This window comes from Anolis carolinensis, chromosome 4 (assembly GCF_035594765.1).
Source record: "Anolis carolinensis isolate JA03-04 chromosome 4, rAnoCar3.1.pri, whole genome shotgun sequence".
Classification (NCBI taxonomy): Eukaryota; Metazoa; Chordata; class Lepidosauria; order Squamata; family Dactyloidae; genus Anolis; species Anolis carolinensis.
In genome coordinates this window covers 140,893,233-140,914,677 of record NC_085844.1, presented here as the reverse complement: position 1 = coordinate 140,914,677, position 21,445 = coordinate 140,893,233, and the positions used below count along the sequence as shown (strand labels likewise).

Sequence of the window (21,445 nt, the reverse complement as noted above, 5' to 3'; positions counted from 1 at the left end):
CTCTGTCTGAAAAATATTTATAAAATTCACCCAAAAAATGGCAATTACGGTTTAAAGCACAAGGCAATTAAATGAGGCATGTTTCCCCTTCACCTACTCAATTTGCTGATATTTGTTGATACAATTGGGATATACAAAAGGATACATGTCTGTCCAGTAATTAAATAGAGTTCTGACTGAGTTCGATGCATCTTATTCCTAGGTATGTGGGATTGGGCTAACAATCTGAATACTTCAAAGAATTTGAATTTTATGTTATTTATTTCAAACGCTTATTTTAGCATTCTGTGCAGTTTCAGCCCTGGTTCATTCTTTCCCACTTTTTTGTTTAATTTGCTATAGTAATACTATTTCCTTTTGAAGGGGAGAAAACCCCACTTTGAAAAACTAAAATGGGCTTTTGACTAAAGGGTTGATTGGAGAATTTCATGTTAAAAAGGTGTGTTTAAAATCCAATTCAGCCTGAAAAATGCACATCTTTGTATGACTGTATATTCCTGCAATCATGCAAAACACGTACTTTCCTTCCGTCCACCCTGTGTAGACTGCTCCTATGCACATGCACTTTTAAAAAGTCCAAAACAGCTGATCAGGCCACACAGGTGGTTCAAAGAAAGCACAAATGGAGAGCAATTAGAACTCTCTGAAACTCTTTATTTTATACTTTGTAATCTTAAACACAAGTTGAATTAAGATTTGAGAGAAGAGAGAGGTCCAACTGATTTTTTTAAAAAATCACTCCATTATGCACTGCACTTCATATGAGCACATGCAAATCTGCTTGTGTTTATATTAAGATATTTGCATGTGCGCATTTATGGTCCAGTGCATAAAGGAGTGAATTTTTTAAAAATTCCAACGAATGTCCCTCATCCACCCTCCACCTTGGTCCGCTACAGAGGAAGGCTGTGAGGATGGTGGGGGACTATATCCTAGGACTGACAGGTTTGTGTGGGAAACTACTACCAGGTCCTGGGATGTTTAAACTCATTTTTAAAAGACACATTTATGTTGTCTAGAAGCACCCTTTGTTGAAAGGATGGGAGATTTAAGGGAGGTGGATTAGGAGAAAAAAACTGGGGGCAAGGGGGTTAATGGGATATAAAGGAATTTAAAAACTGAATGCCTTTGTTGGAAAGGGAAGAGACTGTGGATAGATTAATTGAGGGCCCTTCTACACATGGCTAAAAACATAGAAGTAACTGGGTTAAGGGGGGTGGGGTGGGGTGGCTAAACAATGTTTAGCCAAAGTGCAGGCAGAATTGGGTTAACAGATGAAAAGTATGTGTCAAAATGATGTGCTTAAAACCCGGTTCTGCCCAAAAAATGTGCACCTTCACATGACTATATCTCTGCAGTCATGCAAGACACATGGCGGGGGACCATTTCCCTAGACTGCCAGGTCTCTGTGTGGTCAGATCCCAGGAATTTTTGCCCCATATTTAAAATGTGTATTTTGGCACTGTCTGGAATCACTCTGGGAGGAAGAGGACTGTGGTGAGAAGGTAAATGGTTTGGAAAAAAAAGTTAAAACCTGGCTCTGTAGCATGCACATTTTTGGGATGTGTGTTGTAATACTTGTTGTATTTCAAGTTTCTTGGAGGTCCTGCACTTCAAACTCATGTGAATCTGGAAGGCCAACTGTATTTGCTTAAATAGATAACATTCTGCATTGCTGTTTAGATTGATATGACTGATTCCAGATACTATTAATGGACAATGTTTGCAAGATTTCATTTAAAAAGAAAGCAAGACACTGCTAACCCCAATCTCTGATGGATTAGGTGTTTTGCAAGCATAAGTGTGCTGTATCACTTTGGGGATGTCTGGTAGAGTTTTTGTGTATTGGGGGCACTGTGCATGATTCTTAGGCCTGAACAGAACGGAAGTGTGGAGAAGAAGGGAGTTTGGTTCCAGGCTGACATGCCTCATAAACAGCTGTCAGAGCTGATAATGGAGGCGTTTGTTAGGTGGAATTCCTGGTATATACATCAATATAACTGACATTTATCATATGCTTAATATTTAAGACCCTAAGACTTTTCTTAAATATTTTGCATTACAGGAAATAGTTGTTGCACATTTGTTAGGACACACACACACACACACACAAGTCCAAAAACATGAAGAACTTTACAAATAGAGTCCCATACACAACTATTGGAAGGAGACGGTTGAGGGGGCAATGGCACCTTGAGGTAGAATCAAGAATTATTGTGATCCATAAACCAAACATGAGTCAGCAAAAAAAAAATTAATCATGTCCTACCTTATTTTCCCATAGTAGAAGTCTCAGAGACAGCTCATAAAACCACGAATCTCAATGAAACAACATGAGAACAACAAACAAGTATGAAAGCAGAGGCAGCAGTACATTGGTACAGCACCCAGGGTACTCCAAATACTAAGGAACATTGCAAGGGAAATCCCATTTTTACTTGATGTCTAAAGATGGAAAGGGTAAGTAGAGGATCTTCAAGGGCAAAGAACATCCATTGTGCACTCTGGTGTATAACAGGCCAAAACTTCTGTCATAGTTGTTCATCTGGAGCCCCTGAGCTATATATTACATTTTAGCTAAGATGAGACTCACTAGGTACATTTAAAGCATGACTGCCATTGCACCATATATATCTAACATGCTGTGTATATGTCATCCATTATAAATTTAGAAACCAGTGTCAATTTGTAGACATAGTGTTACACTTAGGTTGACAGAAGGTTAAGATTATGTAAAACAACTTTCTACCCATACGAGGTTCACTTTTTTATTATGGGCTCTCAGTTTAATCTAGTTCACATGGTTATTGTGAGAAAGCATAAGATAATTCCATATACCATACATAAATTGACCCATAGGTCAATACTGGAAACAGATTATGATGATATCAACACAATAATATCTATGCAGCATAGATGTGGCTTGAAAAAAGGGGCAAGAGCAAGGAAAGCATCAGCCTCAATTAGTGATCTAGTATAAAGGGAAAGAGAAGACACTTGTGGTGTGGTGTGGAAACAGTTCTCCCACCCCGTTAGACCCCATCTTTCTCAAAACAGAAAGAAAGGCAGCCCTTTCTCCTTCCTCACTTTCTTTTTTGACCCCAGCAGGAGTCTGAGGGAGAACAAATAATGGGATTTGCTTACCATTTAGGATGCTTGACATGAAGCACAGTGATGGTGGCCATTTTAAAGAGGGGCTTACTCTGTTAGCCTCTCTGCAAACAGACTTCAAAGATCTTGCTTTCTCTTCTTAGAGGTCTTCATTTTTAAACTGGAATTGGGCAACACAACCCTTTTAGCAGTGTAAAGCAGAACACCCCAACTCAAGATAGGCTGAAAAATAGTGCTGTAACACTTCAAAGCAGTGGTTCCCAAATTTATTTGGCCTACCGCCCCCTTTCCAGAAAAAAATATTACTCAGCACCCGCTGGAAAGGGGGGCATGGCTTACAGGGGTTGCTTTGGCTCCTGCTCAAGAGGGCAGGGTTGAGCCTCTCCCCTTGTCCAAGATGCAGGGTTGGGAAGGGGAGGTGGGCGGGGCCAAAAATGGGTGGCCAGGACTGGGATGGGCAGAGTTACGACCTCTGAGGCAGGGCTGAGCTTCTATTCCTGTCCTGTGGCGCCTGCCAGGACCCAGGGGGCGGGGCTAGAGGAGGGGGCAGGGCATCTTCCCAAGTGCCTGATGGGGCTGAACCTCTATACCCTGCCCCCGAGTTCTAACAAGTGCCTCAGGGGAGGTATACAGAGGCTCAGCCCTGTCTCATGCTCTTGGAAAGAGGCCTCAGCCCCGCCCTTTAGTCCTAAAAGGCTTCTCAGGAGAGGTATAGAGGCTCAGCCCTGTCTCAGGCTCTTGGAAGGAGGCCCCGCCCCCTTCCTTAGCTCCGCCCTCTGTGTCCCAACAAGCGCCACAGGAGAGGAATAGATTCTCAGCCCTGACTCGGGCTCTTGGGAAGAAACCACGTCCCGCCCCTGGCCGCACCCCCATGTCCTAATAGGTGCCATCACAGCCCCTCAAGATCGCTGCAGTGCCCACCAGGGGACGGTAGCGCCCACTTTGGGAATCACTGCTCCAAAGCAATGGACTTAGAAGGATGTGGATGCCTTCAAGTCACTATTCTGGGAGGCCATGAAATCTGGGTTTGTGTATAGCTCCTGTTCATCCTTTTCTTCACCTGTAACCTAGGGTGAAAAGGAGGCCCTAGAGATTATGTAAAACAACAACAAAAAATGATTAGAAAGGGATTTTCACTCCACTAGTGGCTATTACTTTGTTCCTCCCTATATGTATGTATTTAGTAGAATCGTGGACCTTGCACTGTATCCAGGCAGGGGATTCAGAATACTAATAAAGAGGGCCTACATTAATCAAATGCACAAATAATCAGATCTGCAAAAGTCAAAGCCACAAATGTGGAGGGCCAACTGTATTTTACTTAGAGACTGAGGTTAGACGTTACAAAAAAGTTCCTAGCTGTAACTTCAGTTTTATGGTGGAACAGTATCTTAGGAAGATTGAATAGACTTTGTGTGGGATGGAAAGGGCTCAGTGGTAGAGTACATGCTTTGCATGCAAAATTCTCATTTTCAACTCCAGCTATCTCCAGGTAGACCTGAGACCCCGGAGAGCCACTAGCAGTCAGAATAGACAACACTATTACACACATTATTGATCTGGCCTGGTGAAAGTGAATTCAGGGTTTTTTATGATGTAAGTGTAGGATACATGTATCCATAGGCAGCACTGAATAGTGATCCCAGTTGATTTGTGGGATATATTTTTGCATTCTTAGTACAAGGGTATATGGACAGTTTTAACAATTGAAATTATTTCATTTCATTGCAGTAAATCTCCTGTGTGTTTAGCTTTCCTTTTGTGAAGTCCATTGAAATGAGTACTATTTATTGCTTACATTAAAGTACAGTAATTACATTTTTCTGTATTTGATGGAAGTCTCGTTTTTACCTATATAAAAATATTTTTCAAAAGCTGTTCTTCCAGAAGCATATATGTCCATGTGTGCATGTCTTTTAGTATTTGAAATATCAGGCATGAGTTGACTTTTGAAGGAGGAAAACATCAATTCTTGCTGCAGACAGGTGACTTAACTTTAAGATAGGGTAAAAGGGAAAGGGAAAGGTTTTCCCCTGACATTAAGTCTAGCCATGTCTGACTCTGTGGTGCTCATCTCCATTTTTAAGCCGAAGAGCTGGTGTTGTCCATAGACACCTCCAAGGTCATGTAGCCGGCATGACTGTATGTAGCACCGTTACATTCCTGCTGAAGTGGTACCTATTGATCTACTCACATTTGCATGTTTTCGAGATGCTAGGTTGGCAGAAGCTGGGGCTAACAGCGTGAGCTCACCCTGCTCCCTGGATTCGAACCACCAACCTTTCAGTCAGCAAGTTCAGTAGCTCAGCAGTTTAACCGACTGCGCCATCAGGAGCTCCTTAAGATGGGGTAGCAAAAGGTTTTAGAGTTTATTTGTTTGTCCGTCCTTCCTTCCTTTTACAAAGTTCTGCTCCCAGCTGAAATGCAGTGAAAATGTTATAACAACTTTTAGTGCCTTTAAATTGCCTCATGAACCCAGAGTGAATGAGAAATTGTTCCTTGACATTTATATGGCACACAGGGACATCTCAACACAGTTTTGCTCCACGTCAGGTAAAGTCAGGAAATAGCTTCCTTGAAGCTCCAGAGCAACTTCATACTTTGCATGTATGATCAGCTGGTTCAACACTGGTCTCACTATTCACACAGTGCTGCTTCCCCTGTAATTTGTGGCATGGGAAAAACAGGATGGCACTTAGTTTTGTTGTTGTTGTTTTTTTGGAAAAGGGGTGACCACAGGCTCCAGAGAGATCATCCCCTCCTCCCCCCTTCCCTCTCTGAGTTGTGCATATGCCTTTGCTTATATTGCCAAAAACACCAAAGGATTGCCAGGAACTCTCTGGAGCCCTGTGGCCACTGCTATGGTGATACAAAACAACAAAGGTAAGGGTAGCTGTCCAGCAGGGCTGAATGAGGTTTGGACCATCTGACAGTGAAGACTCTACTGCTGCTGATGTGGTTCAGGAAATGGAGGTGACAGAATCCAAGGATGGTTTGGAACAGCAGTTCTTTGGACCAGCCCCAGATTTTGTGGCCTGTGTAGAGGGGTCCTTAATCAGGGGAAGGGGTTTTGCATCTCTTCAGATACAGTATCTTCCAGCACTACTTGCCCCGGCTCTGCTGGCTAATGCAGCCAAGAGTTACTGCCGAGCAACATCTGAAGGACTTCATGATTCACACTCATGTTCTACATTCATAACCAGGAGATCCCATTGGTAGAACAAATGGCCAAGTTAATATTTATCAGGGACTTGCTGGCTTAGACTATGGGCCTGTCTAGTTTGAGGATGATTTTTTTTCTGGAAATTCTGGCTAAACTCCATATATTTCTACCCTGAAATCTTTGCGGTTCCTGGCCAGACTAACTCCCTCCCATACTTTAGTCAGACCAGAAACCGAAACAGTGCATATCTAGGGGTCAGTAGATAGGTTAAGAAGTAACATTGCACTGTCCACTTGATGGATTTGTGTAAAAACCTTTTAATACACATGCAGCTGAGGCAAGCAAAAGTAAAACGGAGCGGTTTTTCTCCTCAGTGCAGTAGATAAGTTTTATTCAGGAGGTTGTAAACTAAACTGTGGTGTCTTCAGCTGGTCCCACAAGCTTTCTGTACAATTCATAAAAAATTGAACAAAATAAAATGCAGAGGCATATAATTGGTCTCCATTATTTTTGCCACGTAACATTCAATGCATGTAGTTTAGCTTAGTCAGGCTGCAATCCTGTGCATACATTCCTCAGAGCTTAGTGGGACTTTTTCCTAAGTAAACATTGCAGGCTTGTGCTATAAATTATACCTTTTGAATGGGTTTTCAGTCTGTTGTGCCTGTCATACTCACCAACTATATTGTCACTAAAGAGACAATACATTGTCTGCAAGCATCTAGAAAGCAGAAAGCATCAGCTTAAGGTTGTAACTGTGTCCTTCCTTTTCTTTGAACTTGAGAGAGATAAAAAGAAAGCAGAAAATAGAGATTTATAAAGCATTTGTAGCCTTGGAAGCTGATGATAATGACTATATAACTAAGAAAATGAATACAGAAGTTAGAGGTTTCAGGAGAATGCTGAGGGTGAGAGGTGCTGAAATGGGGCTATCATACCCCCCAAAGCCTTAAAATAAAATAAAAACTTACTGGGCCACCAGTAGGCTTCTCCATGGTGTGGAGGTGGGGGAGCGATTTGGCCCTCCACATCCTGGTGCGTCGTTTCTGCATGCCAGGAGGTCTCTGGAAAAGCCCAATGGTGGCCCAGTAGGTTTTAATTTTATTTGGGGGGTGGGTGGGGAGGGGATGGGTGCCCTCCTCGGTTCTCTGGGCTTTTGGAAGCCCGAAGAATCGAGGTGGGTTATGGGGACTGACTCCAGGACTGCAGAAGCAGTCCTGTGGGCCAGTCTCCACTGGTCCTATACTCTATTAGACCCGGGACTTTCAGGAAAGCCTGGGTCTAATGGGGGTATCAAAGTAATTCACGATAAAGCAGGGTTTACCTGCTTTGTCTAGAATTATATCACTTTTACCAGAGGCATCATTTGGACACCTCCAGTAAAAGCACAACAGGTCCCACGTTTTGGAGTTTGTTTGGAAGGGCCCTGAGATTCTGTGAGTCACCCTGAAGGACCTAGAGATTCCTAGAGAGAACATGTTCATCAAATCAGCAAACAATCAAATCCACAAAGTTAAATTCACAAATGTGGCTTTTTGCCCATATCCCATGAGCTGAGAAAGGGGGTCATGCCATGATTGTTTTGTTTGGTCTTCCTCTTGTCAGCCTGTTAAAGAAGGGAAAGTCTAAGAGAACATTATGTCTTCTGTGCATACACGTTCTTTGTGGTGTGTATCCCATACAATTAGGATACAAAATCATGTGAGTATACATCACATGTAAAAGTATGACTACCACTTGAGCCATATGAGTAGCAGCACTATCAGACAGTAAGGTTGTGAGGAGGTAGTGGATTCCCATACTTCCTTCATGCAGTTGGGTCATTTGACAGGCACTACAATTGAATAAGGCTGCTGTTAAAACAGATTCTAATGAACCACACTTAACTGGCATTTCCTGTACTGTAGAATCATGTCAGGGTTCATCATAAGGAGAATTTTGCAAGAAATATAGTGGTGTGGGAATATTTAATTTAGAAATTTGGTAATGATTTCATTAGGGACAATTCTGGTTGCAATATTATATCCCTATACCAGGAAATGAGATATGTTGAACTTTGTGAAACTTAATTCCTGAGTAGAATTTCATTATCAGAATTGTAATGTTCTGATTTGGGGAAGTATTTGAGATGCTCTTAAAGCTGGGCTTCTATTATTTTGACTTATAAGTTGCAAATCCAATGTTTATTCAATCACTTGATTGTAGCTTTTAAAAATAAGTCAGAGGGAGAATTACATAGACATTTTTTACAGGAAAGAAAGCTAGTTTTCAAGTACTACCTATATCTTCTTGGGAAAAATGGAAAACCTGCAGCAATCTCCTCCCTCTCGCCCCGGGGTATGTAATTCTTTGCTAATTTAATTATTGAGAAAGCAACAAGTAGCCATTTTCTTCCCATTAAAAATGCAGAATTACTATTGTTCTCTGCTGATAATTCTCTTTCCTGCACAAAAATGCTGTAGCTGGAGTTTTATTTTGAATGTCATTCACACTTTTTTAAGAAGAAAGCAGCATTTGTTTTGCACAGAAACAATATTTCTTTTCAGGAATATTATTTTCTGCACAAAGAGTACTGTTTCTCAAGGAGAAAACACTGTTTTCTGGGCAAAAATACGTCGGAATTTTCCATGGGGCATGACTTGAATTGCAAAATTTCTCATCAGCCCAGAGTTCTCCTCATTCGGGTTTTCTCATACTGAGGAAATGTGCTTTTCTACCATTTATCAAATATTTTTGCAGAATCTGTCCTCCTCTACTAGCTATCATACATATCTTGAGTCTTAGCTCTGAGAGAATATTCAGAAGAATACTCTGTCCATTGATACTGAAGGCTAGTGAAAGGTCCAAGGGAATTAGCAATACAGGACTGAAATCAGACTGAATCGGATTGAGATAACTAGATTGACCACCTATAATAGTTACTAGTTTTGCAAAAAAAAGATATGAAAGATTGGCCTATAGTTACCATGATCAACAGAAGCCTGTATTATAATAAATGGCTTTTTCATGATATAGTTGAAGACTCTTTCAAAATATATTGCACCCCTCCATATCAATAAAGGGTATATTTTCAGCCTTCATGTAGGTACATGAAATTGTAGATAATAGCTATCCCTGTTATTTTCAATGAGACGAACAACAGAGGTTTTGAGAAGAGGGTGCAGCTAGTACATAAAATACGTGGATCCCTGGATAAATGAAACTGAATATACTGGTTCTGCAGATATGAAAGTTGTACAGTAACAGGTATACAGTCTTTGACTGACAGCAACCTAGTGCTAAATGCTTTAGTGCTAAACTGACTGGACCATTTTCACTCCCCCTTGCACACCTGTTAAGAGCCAGGGTTGAGTTACCTCCTGTTACCAAAGTTAAAGAGTGAACTTGTTGTGGATTTGACTTCTTCAAATGTCATATCACTATGTGACAGCAACTGGTAGGGACTGATGGGGAAACATGAAACTCAGTACAAAACAGGTTTCAAAAAGGAATTAAATCTTTTATAATAATCCAACATTAAGAAATAAATAAAGAAAGAAAGAAAGAAAGAAAGAAAGACGCTTTCTGTTTTAGTGATTCTTTGATTATTTCTTTCCCATAAGCCAGGGGTTCCCAAACTTTTTAAGCAGAGGGCCGGTCCACAATCCTTCAGACTGTTGTGGGGCCAAATTATCATTTGAAAAAAATACAAATTCCTATGCATACTGCACATGTCTTATTTGTAGTGCAACAACAACAACAACGAAAGAATACAATATTTTAAAATGATAACAATTTTAACCAACATAAACCTATCAGGATTTCAATGGAAAGTGTGGGCCAGCTACTGGCCAATGAGATAGTCAAGTTAATTAGGATTGTTGTTGTTGTTGTTGTTGTTGTGTGCCTTCAAGTCATGTCAGACTTTGGGTGAGCCTAAGTCTAAAATTATTTATTTATTTACTGCATTTATTTACTACATTTATAACCCACCCTTCCCACCCTGAAGGGGACTCAGAGCAGCTGTATGTACATACAATATATTATATTATTAGCATAACACAATATTAGCATTATATATTACTATATTGAACGATACCACTATACTATTATATAATATGTAATATATAACATATAATTAATATTATTATATGGTATTATTATTAGTATTATATTGTATAACATTATACTATTTCTATCAATATTATATTTATATACAAGTAGCCCAGATGTAATACAATGTAGTAATAATTATAATTCACTATTATAATTGTATATTTATATTACATGCAATATTACTAATAATATTGCAATATTAGTCACATAATATAATATATTGTGTGTATATATACTTGTAAACCGCCCTGAGTCCACTTCAGGGTGAGAAGGGCGGGATTTAAATGTCGCAAATAAATAAATAAAATATATACAATATTTTTATTATTAAAACTGATATAAAAATATTATATTATAAAACTGAGGGTGGGGGCCAGGTAAAGGACCTTGGAGGGCCGCATCCGGCCCCCGGGCCTTAGTTTGGGGACCCCTGCCATAAGCATTATGAACACCAGATCTTGTAAATGCTGGGTCTCAATAGTCCAGTCACAACGTGCTAGCAGCTTTCTATTTAAAAAAAACACAAATAGAATGCATGCACAAACATTAAGATAGTGTGTGTGTATGTGTGTGTGTGTGTGTGTGTGTTATTAATACATCTCAGGAAAAAGATTATGTTTTGAAATAGGTTTATAATAGAGGTTTATTTTAGGACATATTTTCATATTTGAACACAATTCAAGAATGAGAGCAGAGCTCATAGTTTAGGGGGAAAAAAACAAGCATTGCAAAAGCTACATCTAATGAAGAACAAATTGGCTAGGACAAGTTCCATATAGAAGTAGAATGTGCACTAAATAGAAGCATAGACCTGCCAGGAAAATAACATATGCGTAAATGAGCAAAAAAGGTGAGGAAGATATTATCCTTCATAGAAAAAGACAATTAACTCATTGCCCCTTAGCAACAAAAAAATTGCCGAGGTATTTGATTATTATGAATCACTATATTCTTCACAAAAGCCAGAGAATTGTCATACTAATAATGTCTTAAATGGATTATGTACCCCACAATCAAGTGCTGAAGTCAATGAATTTTTGAAGTCTGTTAATGCACAGGGAGAGATGGTTAACGCAACAGAGGCACTTAGATTTACTTACACTCTGGGTTCAGGTGATTTAATAGCTGACTTTTCCAAGATTTTAGCTGATACTTTAAAAACATCTTTAGTTGAAGCATTACAGGAAACATGTGGGAAGGAATGGCTTAGATTTAAAGATACCAGCATGAGAACAGTATTGGTGCTGTGCATTCAGCAGTGGGTTTGAATTTAGTGAATGTGGAGGAAGCTCTGTCAGACATATTGCGTTAAAGATAGCAATCTAAGTGAATGTTAACTTTGAGGGAATCTAACACATACATACATAACTTGACCATATCTTGAGGTCAAGCATTGCAAACTTGGCCAAAAAAATCATATATGACTACTATTCTGACATAACTTTTGTAATATTCTTGATCTGTAAGCATTAAACAAAGAACAGAAGATAGTTTCTATAATGTGCAATATTGCCTTCTCTCCTACTCTCCCATACACCCTGGATGAAAAAAAAATCATAATTCAAATCAGTTTTAGGTTTTTCTGTCTTGTTTTTAAATGCAAAGCAGGAACTACAGCATAAACTGTAGTTCATGAAACTAGTCATCATAGTAAACCAGAGTTTGTTACTGGTTTGTTTAATAATTAACTAGAATTTATTTTCTACCACAATTTCTGATTCCTGTGTAGCAACAAGTCATGAGTAGCGATTGCGGGAATTAAATGGTTTTGTTTTGTTCCCCCTCGACATTATTCATGCATCATATGCTAAACTGTAGTTTAGCACTATATGTGAATGTTTCTGATTATTGCTGTGCCTTATTTGATGATGGTGATGGTGATGATTATTATTATGATAATAAATGTATTATCCACCTCTCCTTGCAGCTCAAGCAAGGGTATAACAGGATAAAACAGCATTGTGGAATGGGTGAATTGAAAAGATTGATAGAAATTATTTAAATCAGTACTACTCAAACTAGTGGGTTGTGTGCTGTTGCTGTTCTCTGGAACATTAGTTACCAGTCCATGGCTAGTTTCCCAGAAAGGTAGAAACTTTGCTGTCATGGACAAAAATTCATCTCTGGTCCCTGGCACAGTAGGAAGAACACATTGATGGTCCACTACATCAGGTAGCCTAAGAAGCACTGCTCTAAATAAATATTTCAGGTGAGATCAAAAGACTTTCTTGGCTTCATGTTAGGGGCCTTTGTTATTGCTCAGTGGAAATTTTGGCCATTGGCCATACTGATCTATAATTAACTGCTTTTGAAATTTATATTACCGTAGTTTCACAAGCTGTTTGCCGTGCTTTATGGGGTTTTATTATTCTTTGAATCCCAGCTTTAGCCTTCATATAGATCATTTGCTTGTAATTATACTTATGGTCAATACTATTTTAAAAATTTAGTGTGTATTTAGGATTGCAACGTTTGTGCCCGTGCACTGAATATATACAGAGAAAAACATAAACTAATTCCTTGCACAGCATCTGCTCTATAGTTTCAAAGGCAAGTGGGCTCTTGACCAAAGGTTGGATAATGTCCTTCTATAGAATGCAGAGATTTAGTGCAATTATAAAAAATACGTTATATATTGTTTTAGCAACCATTAGGATGCACACTGCATCTGGGTTTTTTTTTGTTGTTGTTGCTGGATATATGTGTGTGTGTTTTAAGTGTATTTCTTTTCTTGGAGAATATTAACTCGCATTGATTAAAAATGAATCTCTCTTGTGACACGTAGCTCCACAGACAATATCTGACTCTTGAAATGCAATTCCAGGTCTTCTATACCTCATACCCAAGTTAGTAATTGAACTGAAAATATTTAGTTAATGAGATATTTATTGGTTTGCCATAATGATGGTAAATGCTGGTTGTAATATAGCCAATTGTAAATGTTCATTTCTTCTTGTTTGCAGGAAACTGAAGACCATGTGGCATTCTTGATAACCGTTCCAACAGCCCTGGCAATTTTCTTTGCCATATTTATTCTTGCCTGCATAGAGCCGCTGTTCAAGAAGCTCCTTCGTGTTTTCTCTGTGGTAGTTTGGGTGTGCCTGGTTGCAATGGGATACCTCTTCATGTGGTTTGGAGGAATCATCTGTCCATGGGACCAGGTAGGGGATGCTTTAAAAAATCTAGTTTCTTTTATTATGAGATGGAGTCCTACTGGCTTGGGAAGGAGCAATTTTTTGTTTGTCTAGGATGGTTCTTAAGTTCCAAGAAAAAGAATTTCTTGGTAGTCTTTGGAACTCACCATGAAAGATCCCTTTGTGTATGTTGGAAAGCTTTCAGGGCAAAGGACTGAGGACCTACAAACACTGGGGTTTCAGCTAAAGAACTGTATATGCTCATTTATAGGTCTAAAAATCCTAATTTAAAAACTGACCCCAAATCTGTGTTGATTTGTCCACAAGTGCTTTAACTCATCAAAAAAGGAACAGTCTCCTTCTCTGAATAGAATGGTGAAAGACAAGAGATGATTCCATCCTGGGAGAGCCTAAAAGAAGCACCAACCTTCTCTCTTCTCTTCACCATGACACTGGTTTTTGCCTTTTGGGGATGGAAAATGGCAGCAGTGGTGGCCACAGCCAGGTACAGTTGGTCTCCTGAGGCATGGATGTTTAATAAGACTGGGTAAAATTTATAAATTCCTCTTCACCTCAATGTTTAGCTGCAGAGAGCTTGTAAACTCACTATGGCCAGTTTCCAGGCATCATTGAGCATAGGGAAAGGAGAAGGGTTGTCATGTGTTGACCGTTATTTCAAGTCACCATAGGATAATTAATTAATGTGATGACTAGGTAGCCATCAAGTGTAAGGGCATTTTTAGGTGGAAAATTTTTTGCACACCTTTCTACCTTTAATCTCTAAGGCCACTTCCAGACAGCAATTTATTGTGGGGGGAAAGGGAATTCTTCTGCATTGCTGTCTGCACGGGTGCTCAAATGAAGCGGGCTTTCCTGTGAATTGTCCCCCCCTCCCCCAAAAACCATTAAAATAACATAAAAACTTACTGGGCTACCATTATGCATCTCTGGAGCTCTCTGGCATATACCAATGTTGCTCCAGGAAGGTGGGCGGGGGGAGAGAATAGGAGCTATTTTATCCCCTTTGCCTTTAACACAATATTGGTATGTGCCAGGAAGCTCCAGAGAGGCAGAATGGTGGCCCAGTAAGTTTTTATGTTATTTTAAAGATTTTAGGGGGGATTTGGGGAGTGGGTAGATTCCCTCTTCACTTCTCTGGACCCACGGGACTGGAAGAAATAAATGTGTGGACTGACCTCTCGGTAGCTCCAGGACTACCCAGGGGTCAGTCCCCACAGGGCCCAAACTCCATTAGACCTGGGTCTTTTCCTGCTTTGTCTCAAATTAATGGGATTTTACCAGAGGTGTCATTTGGATGCTTCCAGTAAAACCACAGGAGCTCCCGCGTTATGGGCTCTGTCTGGATGGACTCTAAGTGAAGGCAGGATAGTAGTCCTCTCAACAACAACATTGGCAGGGAAAATTAATAGGGTAAGATCACATGTGTCAAACTCAAGGCTTGCATGCTGAATCCAGTCTTCCATATCACTTTATGTGGCTCCCCAGATGCTGGACTATAGTTCCTGTATTCCTCATCAGAGTGGATGGGAATTTTGATACAGTAACATCTGGAAAGCTGCAGTTTGTTCTATTTAGTCAGGATGATGGAGTTTGATTTTAAATACAAGGCTTGTGGATATGATGTCTGACTGTAAAATGTCCTTCAACTTTTAACCCCAGAGCTAGAAGTGTTGTTGGGTTGCAATTCCCATAATCTCTAGTCTGCATGGCAGATAAACAAAAGTGATGGGAGCTGTCATTCAAAAACATCTGGAGACCCAAATTGGGTAAAAACTAAAGAACACTGACCACTATTTTAAAAAATTAATTGGCCTTCTGTATCCACAGATTCTCTGTCAATGGATTCAATAGGATTTTGAAGGCAACCATAAGACTGATGTGGCACTCAATGAAAATGAGTTTCACAATCCTGGATTAAATCCAGATGTGGCAAGCTGCTGGCAAAAGGGATCTTGTTGCTCTCTGCTCCCCACAGCAGCCTTTCCAATCCTCTGGGGTAATGCATTGGGGGGCCAGGGTACTTTGCAAAGTGAAATAACTCATAGTACAAGAAAATGAAGGGAAACATTGGGGTCTAACCCATGGGGAACTTCAGGAATCTTATCATCTAGGGCAGTGTTTCTCAAACTGTGCTCCTCCAGGTGTTTTGGACTTCAGCTCCCAGAAATCCCAGCCACCTTACCAGCTGTTAGGAGAACTGAAGTCCAAAACATCTGGAGGAGCACAGTTTGAGAAATTCTGCTCTTAGGGAGATTAAATATTGCATGGGGAAATATTTTAAAATGCAGTGCTTTCTGGAGTGCTTCAAAATTCTGAAGTGCTTCAAAACCTGAAGATCTGGTGGGATGTTGTGTCAATCTACTCAAGTTATGATTCTTGTCCAATGGTTGAAGATGTAGATTGAGAAGAACTTAACTATTCTGAAGAATCTTTTCCTGAAGTAGCATGAAGGGTTTTTGGGCAGTCACCATGCAATTTGCTGCCATCTGCAAGAACAGGGGTCCTCAAACTTTTTAAACAGGGGGCTAGTTCACGGTCCCTCAGAGCGTTGGAGGGCTGGACTATAGTTTTTTTTTTTTTTTTTTTAAAAACCAAAACCTATGAACTAATTCCTATGCAGTGCACACTGCACGTATCTTATTTTGAAGTAAAAAAAACAAAAACAAAACAGGAATAAATACAGCCTCAGTGTTAATCATAAGCATAATAAAAATAATAAAGAGAGTTGGAAGAGACCCCTTGGGCCATTTAGTCCAACCTCCTTCTGCCTTCGTGCACCAAAAGCACTAGCAAAGCACCCCTTAATAATTAATTATTAATTAAATAATAATTACAATATCATTATAAACAAGCAAAGCTTTGGAAGGAGAGGGAGGAGATGGGAAAGGTGCGCGCCTTTCCCTCCTACTCCGCGCCGCACGCATGTTCCTCGGAGGAGGAGGAGGAAGCTGCCGCTGCAGGGGCCAAATAAATGGCTTCGATGGGCCGCATGTGGCCCCCGGACCTTAGTTTGGGGATCCCTGTGCAAGAATATGCTGACTTCAGCCATCAGCAAATGCACACACATTCTTTCCCTCATTCTTTCTCTCACCCTCAATTTCTCTCTGTGCTTTCCACTGACTCACTGGAATGAGCATACATTAGTGGATTAAAAATTAAATGTGTCCATTTTTAAAGTATTGAAGTGAAACCTAAAAAGGGCTCAAAGTGGGGCAAGGCATTTTCCCTCCTCAGGCAGGTGAGTCACCTGCTGTTTGTCAAATGGTGATGCAAAAAAGCTAAATACTGATACTACCAACAGGCCATTACACCGAGAGCTCATATTTTGGAATTAAGAGGTATTAGGAAAGTCAAACAAACCATCTTTCAGCATTTGCAAGTCAATGAAAATAAACAATTGTATTTTTCCAGCAGGACTGCATGTAATTTGTGTTATTGTTACTCTACTTTTTCCCAGTACAGTAGGGTCTCATTTATCCAAGTTTCACTTTTCCAAGGTTCTGTATTATCCAAGACTGTCTGCCTTTTAATAGTCATTGTTTTGCAGTAAATGTTGCAATGTTTTGGTGCTAAATTCGTAAATACAGTAATTACTACATAACATTACTGTGTAATGAACTGCTTTTTTCTGTCAATTTCCTGTAAAGCATGATGTTTTGGTGCTTGATTTGTAAAATCATAATGTAATTTTATGTTTAATAAGCTTTTTTCTTAATTCCTCCTTATTATCCAAGATTTTTGCTTATCCAATGTTCTGCCGGCCCATTTATCTTGGATAAGTGAGACTCTACTGTATTAAGATCCCAAGCAGCTCAGAACTTTAAAAACAATACAATGAACAACATACAAAATACAAATATTACACTAGAATTAAACTAATTCAATTATTAAAACCATTCAATTAAAATATAATTATGAAAAAAGTTAAACTGTTAAAAAACAATTCAACTGAAACAATGCAGCACCCTAGCCCATTTCTACTTAAACTATAAAGGTCTTAGGGCCTTTCCACACAACCATATAATCCAGAATATCAAGGCAGAATAACCCACAATATCTACTTTGAACTGTGTTATCTTAGTCCTCACTGCCATATATCCCAGTTCAAAGCATAAAATGTGAAAGTTTATACAGCTGTGTGGAAGGGGCCCTAAAGTGTCTCTCCATTTCATTGCAAGCCATGGCTCCATCTAAACCAGTGGTTCTCAATGTGTGGGGCCACAGATATTTTGGCCTTCAACTCCCAGAAATCCTAACAGATGATAAACTAGCTGTGGTTTAGGCCGGGCTGTGGCGCAGGCTGGATAGCAAGCCAGCTGCAACAAATCACTCTGACCAAGAGGTCATGAGTTCGAGGCCAGCCCGTGCCTGCGTCTTGTCTCTGTCTCTGTTCTATGTTATGGCATTGAATGTTTGCCTTTATGTGTGCAATGTGATCTGCCCTGAGTCCCCTTCAGGGTGAGAAGGGCGGAATATAAATGCTGTAAATAAATAAATAATAAATAGCTGGGATTTCTGGGAGTTGTAGGCCAAAACACCTGGGACCCACAGGCTGAGAATCACTGATCTAGATTGCCATACAATGCGTTTGAAACTGCATGATATGATCAGTACAGGTTCATATGATGCAGTTTAATGGAGGTAAACCGCATGCTATGAATCTACGATGATCATATAATGCAGCTTCAAACTGCTTTATATGGCAATGTAGATGGGGCTCATACCATCTCAGATGGGCACTGAACCCCAGGAAAGACATGCAATAACAGTAGTATGCTTTTTATGGAATTTATTCTATCAAAAGACTTCATAGCTACTCATTCTATTCTGTTAAGATCTGTTTGTTCAAGTTCTCAGTTTTGCTCCAAGTACTGTTCTGTGTCTTGTTTTTAAAAAATTAAGACTCATCCTTAAGTTGTCTTTTATTTTTTAAATGCCTCTTATATTCACTAAATGAATTTTCCCTAAAGATGAATAATAATAGGTTGTCATGAAAATACTAAATGATAATAATATCCATATCAAAATGCATTTCTGTGTGGCAGAATTCCAGGGCACATTCTAAATACGCTTCTGTCATCTTTAAAAAGTGATGAAACGCTGCATATGGCTTTCATCCTTTAAAACTTACATCTCCCACTCTGTTCCTTATGTGGTATGTCACTCTTCCGAACAGTTTTCCAACCTAGATACTGTACTACAAATCCCATCGACCAACATAGTCAATAATCATATGAGCTGGGAAGGATTAGATTTGTAGTATTTATTTATCGTGTCAGAAGCAAACTGAGGAGATTTGTAGTAGAGGACAATGGATTGGGAAAAGTGTTTTAAAATGTGAAATTAGATACTTGTCAGTTTTTATTTACGTAGGTCTCCAAGGGCACATCTACACTAACTACTTAGGTTAGTGTGAGGGTAGATTAGCCCCATGGCAGCAAACTCTGCAGAGGACTGATTCAACTTAAGCTGGGACTAGGTCGCCTCAACACAGCCTTGCTCTGAGTTAAGCTAATTTAAGGGGAAATCCAAATCCTGCTTCAGGATTTGGCCTCACCTTTGAATTAGGGTCTGTCAAGATAATTTGGACAATTCTGTTAGGAACTGGCAGGAGCCAACCCACATTTCTCAGGAATTTCTTCTCTTTTTTATGGTTCCTCAATGAATGGTTTTCATTCTCTTTATGTGTTTGTTTGTTTATTTGCCCAAATCATTTAGCCAACCTACTCTTGTTTCAAAATTTTCTTCCTGTCTGCCTTTTTGTTGTCTTCTATGTTTTTCACTGATTATTATAATAGTTTTGTTCGTCACTTCGTCAGGTTTCTGAACAGTTGCAGCCAGAAATGATCCTATTTTTATCACTTTGTACTTTTGCCTTTTTTACATTTTTATTTACATTAAAAAATGATCTCTGTTATTACAATAATGTCATCCCTGCTTATTAAGAGTAAAGGTAAAGGTTTCCCCTGACATTAAGTCTAGTCATGTCCAACTCTGCGGGTTGGTGCGCATCTCCATTTCTAAGTCCAAGAGCAGGTGTTGTCTTTAGACACTTCCAAGGTCATATGGCCGGCATGACTGCATGGAGCACCGTTACCTTCCCACCATTGATCTTCTCATATTTGCATGTTTTCAAACTGCTAGGTTGGCAGAAGCTAGGGGTAACAGCGGGAGCTCACCCCGCTTCCTGGATTCAAACCACAGACCTTTCCATTAGCAAGTTCAGCAGCTCAGCAGTTTAACCACTGAGCCACCAGCTGCCCTTATACATTAAAAGCCTGCTTTAATAAAAAATAAAGGTACAGTAGAGTCTCACTTATCCAACGCTCTAGATTATCCAACGCATTTTTGTAGTCAATGTTTTCAATACATCGTGATATTTTGGTGCTAAATTCGTAAATACAGTAATTACTACATAGCATTACTGCGTATTGAACTACTTTTTCAGTCAAATTTGTGGTATAACATGATGTTTTGGTGGTTAATTTGTAAAATCATAACCTAATTTTATGTTTAATAGGCTTTTCCTTAATCCTTCCTTATTATCCAACGTATTTGCTTATCCAACGTTCTGCCGGCCCGTTTATGTTGGATAAGTGAGACTCTACTGTAGTTCAAACTGCTCTTGTAAAATTGAAAAAGGTTTCTCATCCAACCTTAACTATTCCAGGCCTTTCATCTATCATACAATAAGATTTTGATATTGTTTAGTGTCAACCTGGGGTCCCCAGATTTTTTTGGCCTACAATTCCCAGAAATCCCAGTCAGTTTACCAGCTGTTAGGATTTCTGAGAGTTGAAGTCCAAAGGCATCTGGGGACCCCAGGTTGAGAACCACTGTGGATGAAATATTTGTTTATTTTATTGATACCCCCTTCTTTCTGATATATTGCAACAAAATAGCCAAAACAATCTGAAAAATAAAGTTTAAAAATACTGAAATGTTGAAACAAAATACCTAAAACAATCAGTAAAAGGTGTTTTAAAAGCAGCAAACCCAATTCACTTAAAATACATTAAAACATATTACACACAGTATTAAGAACCAGTACCCCTTCCCCAACCAGTTCAAAGCTGAAGGCCTGTTTAAATAAAAGATAACAGTCTTTTAGCATTCTTTCTTAATAATGTCCCTGGTTCAGATTCATAATTTTCCAGTTTCTTATATGTTCTTTAAATTCTTCATGGATATTATTTAGATTGTCTTTTGGCATTATGAATGGTTTATTGTAAATTTTGATATTAGCAGTTAATTGTCTCTGCTGGATCCATTGCTGGTTCTGTGTTACCTGATATTATGGAGCTACTTCATCTTCTCCTGCCAGTTCTGTAGTTGTTTTGATTCCTGTATTGTCATCAGATAATATAGCATCAGATAATATAGCAGCAGGTCAAAAACTATCTACAGCCTTAGCTAATGCTAAGAAAGACCGTTGGATAGAGCTGCTTGAGAACCTTGACATGTCCAAGAGTAGCCGAAAAGCCTGGCAACTACTGAGACGCCTGGATAATGATCCTGTGGTCAACCATGGACATGCAAACGTGACACCAGACCAGATAGCTCACCAGCTAATTCAGAATGGGAAAATCAACCACAGTAGAATAAAGATTAAAATCAACAGGGTGCCAGAACTTGAAACCCACCAGTTGTCTTCTCCTCTAAACCTTAAAGAATTCAGAGAAGCCATCAAGCGATGTAAGACTGGTAAAGCACCTGGCCTAGATGACCTGATGATGGAGCAAATCAAACACTTGGGCCCCAAAGCTGAAAACTGGCTTTTGAAATTCTACAATCAATGCTTGGCACACAAACAGATTCCCAGAGCATGGAGGAAAACTAAGATCATTGCCATTTTAAAACCTGGTAAAGATGCCTCCAATGCCAGAAACTACTGACCAATCTCCCTCTTATGTCATCTATA

The 21,445-nt window shown here is 39.5% G+C and overlaps 1 protein-coding gene across 1 annotated transcript in view; it reads left to right on the top strand.

Annotated features, from left to right (window-relative positions):
- The window catches only part of adcy2 (adenylate cyclase 2), a 151,331-nt gene that overhangs the window by 14,100 nt on the left and 115,786 nt on the right, over nucleotides 1-21,445 (top strand). Inside the window, exon 2 of the mRNA XM_008109102.2 lies at nucleotides 13,333-13,530. Within this exon, the coding sequence (XP_008107309.1) occupies nucleotides 13,333-13,530 (198 nt within the window). The remainder of the gene's footprint in view (nucleotides 1-13,332; nucleotides 13,531-21,445) is intronic.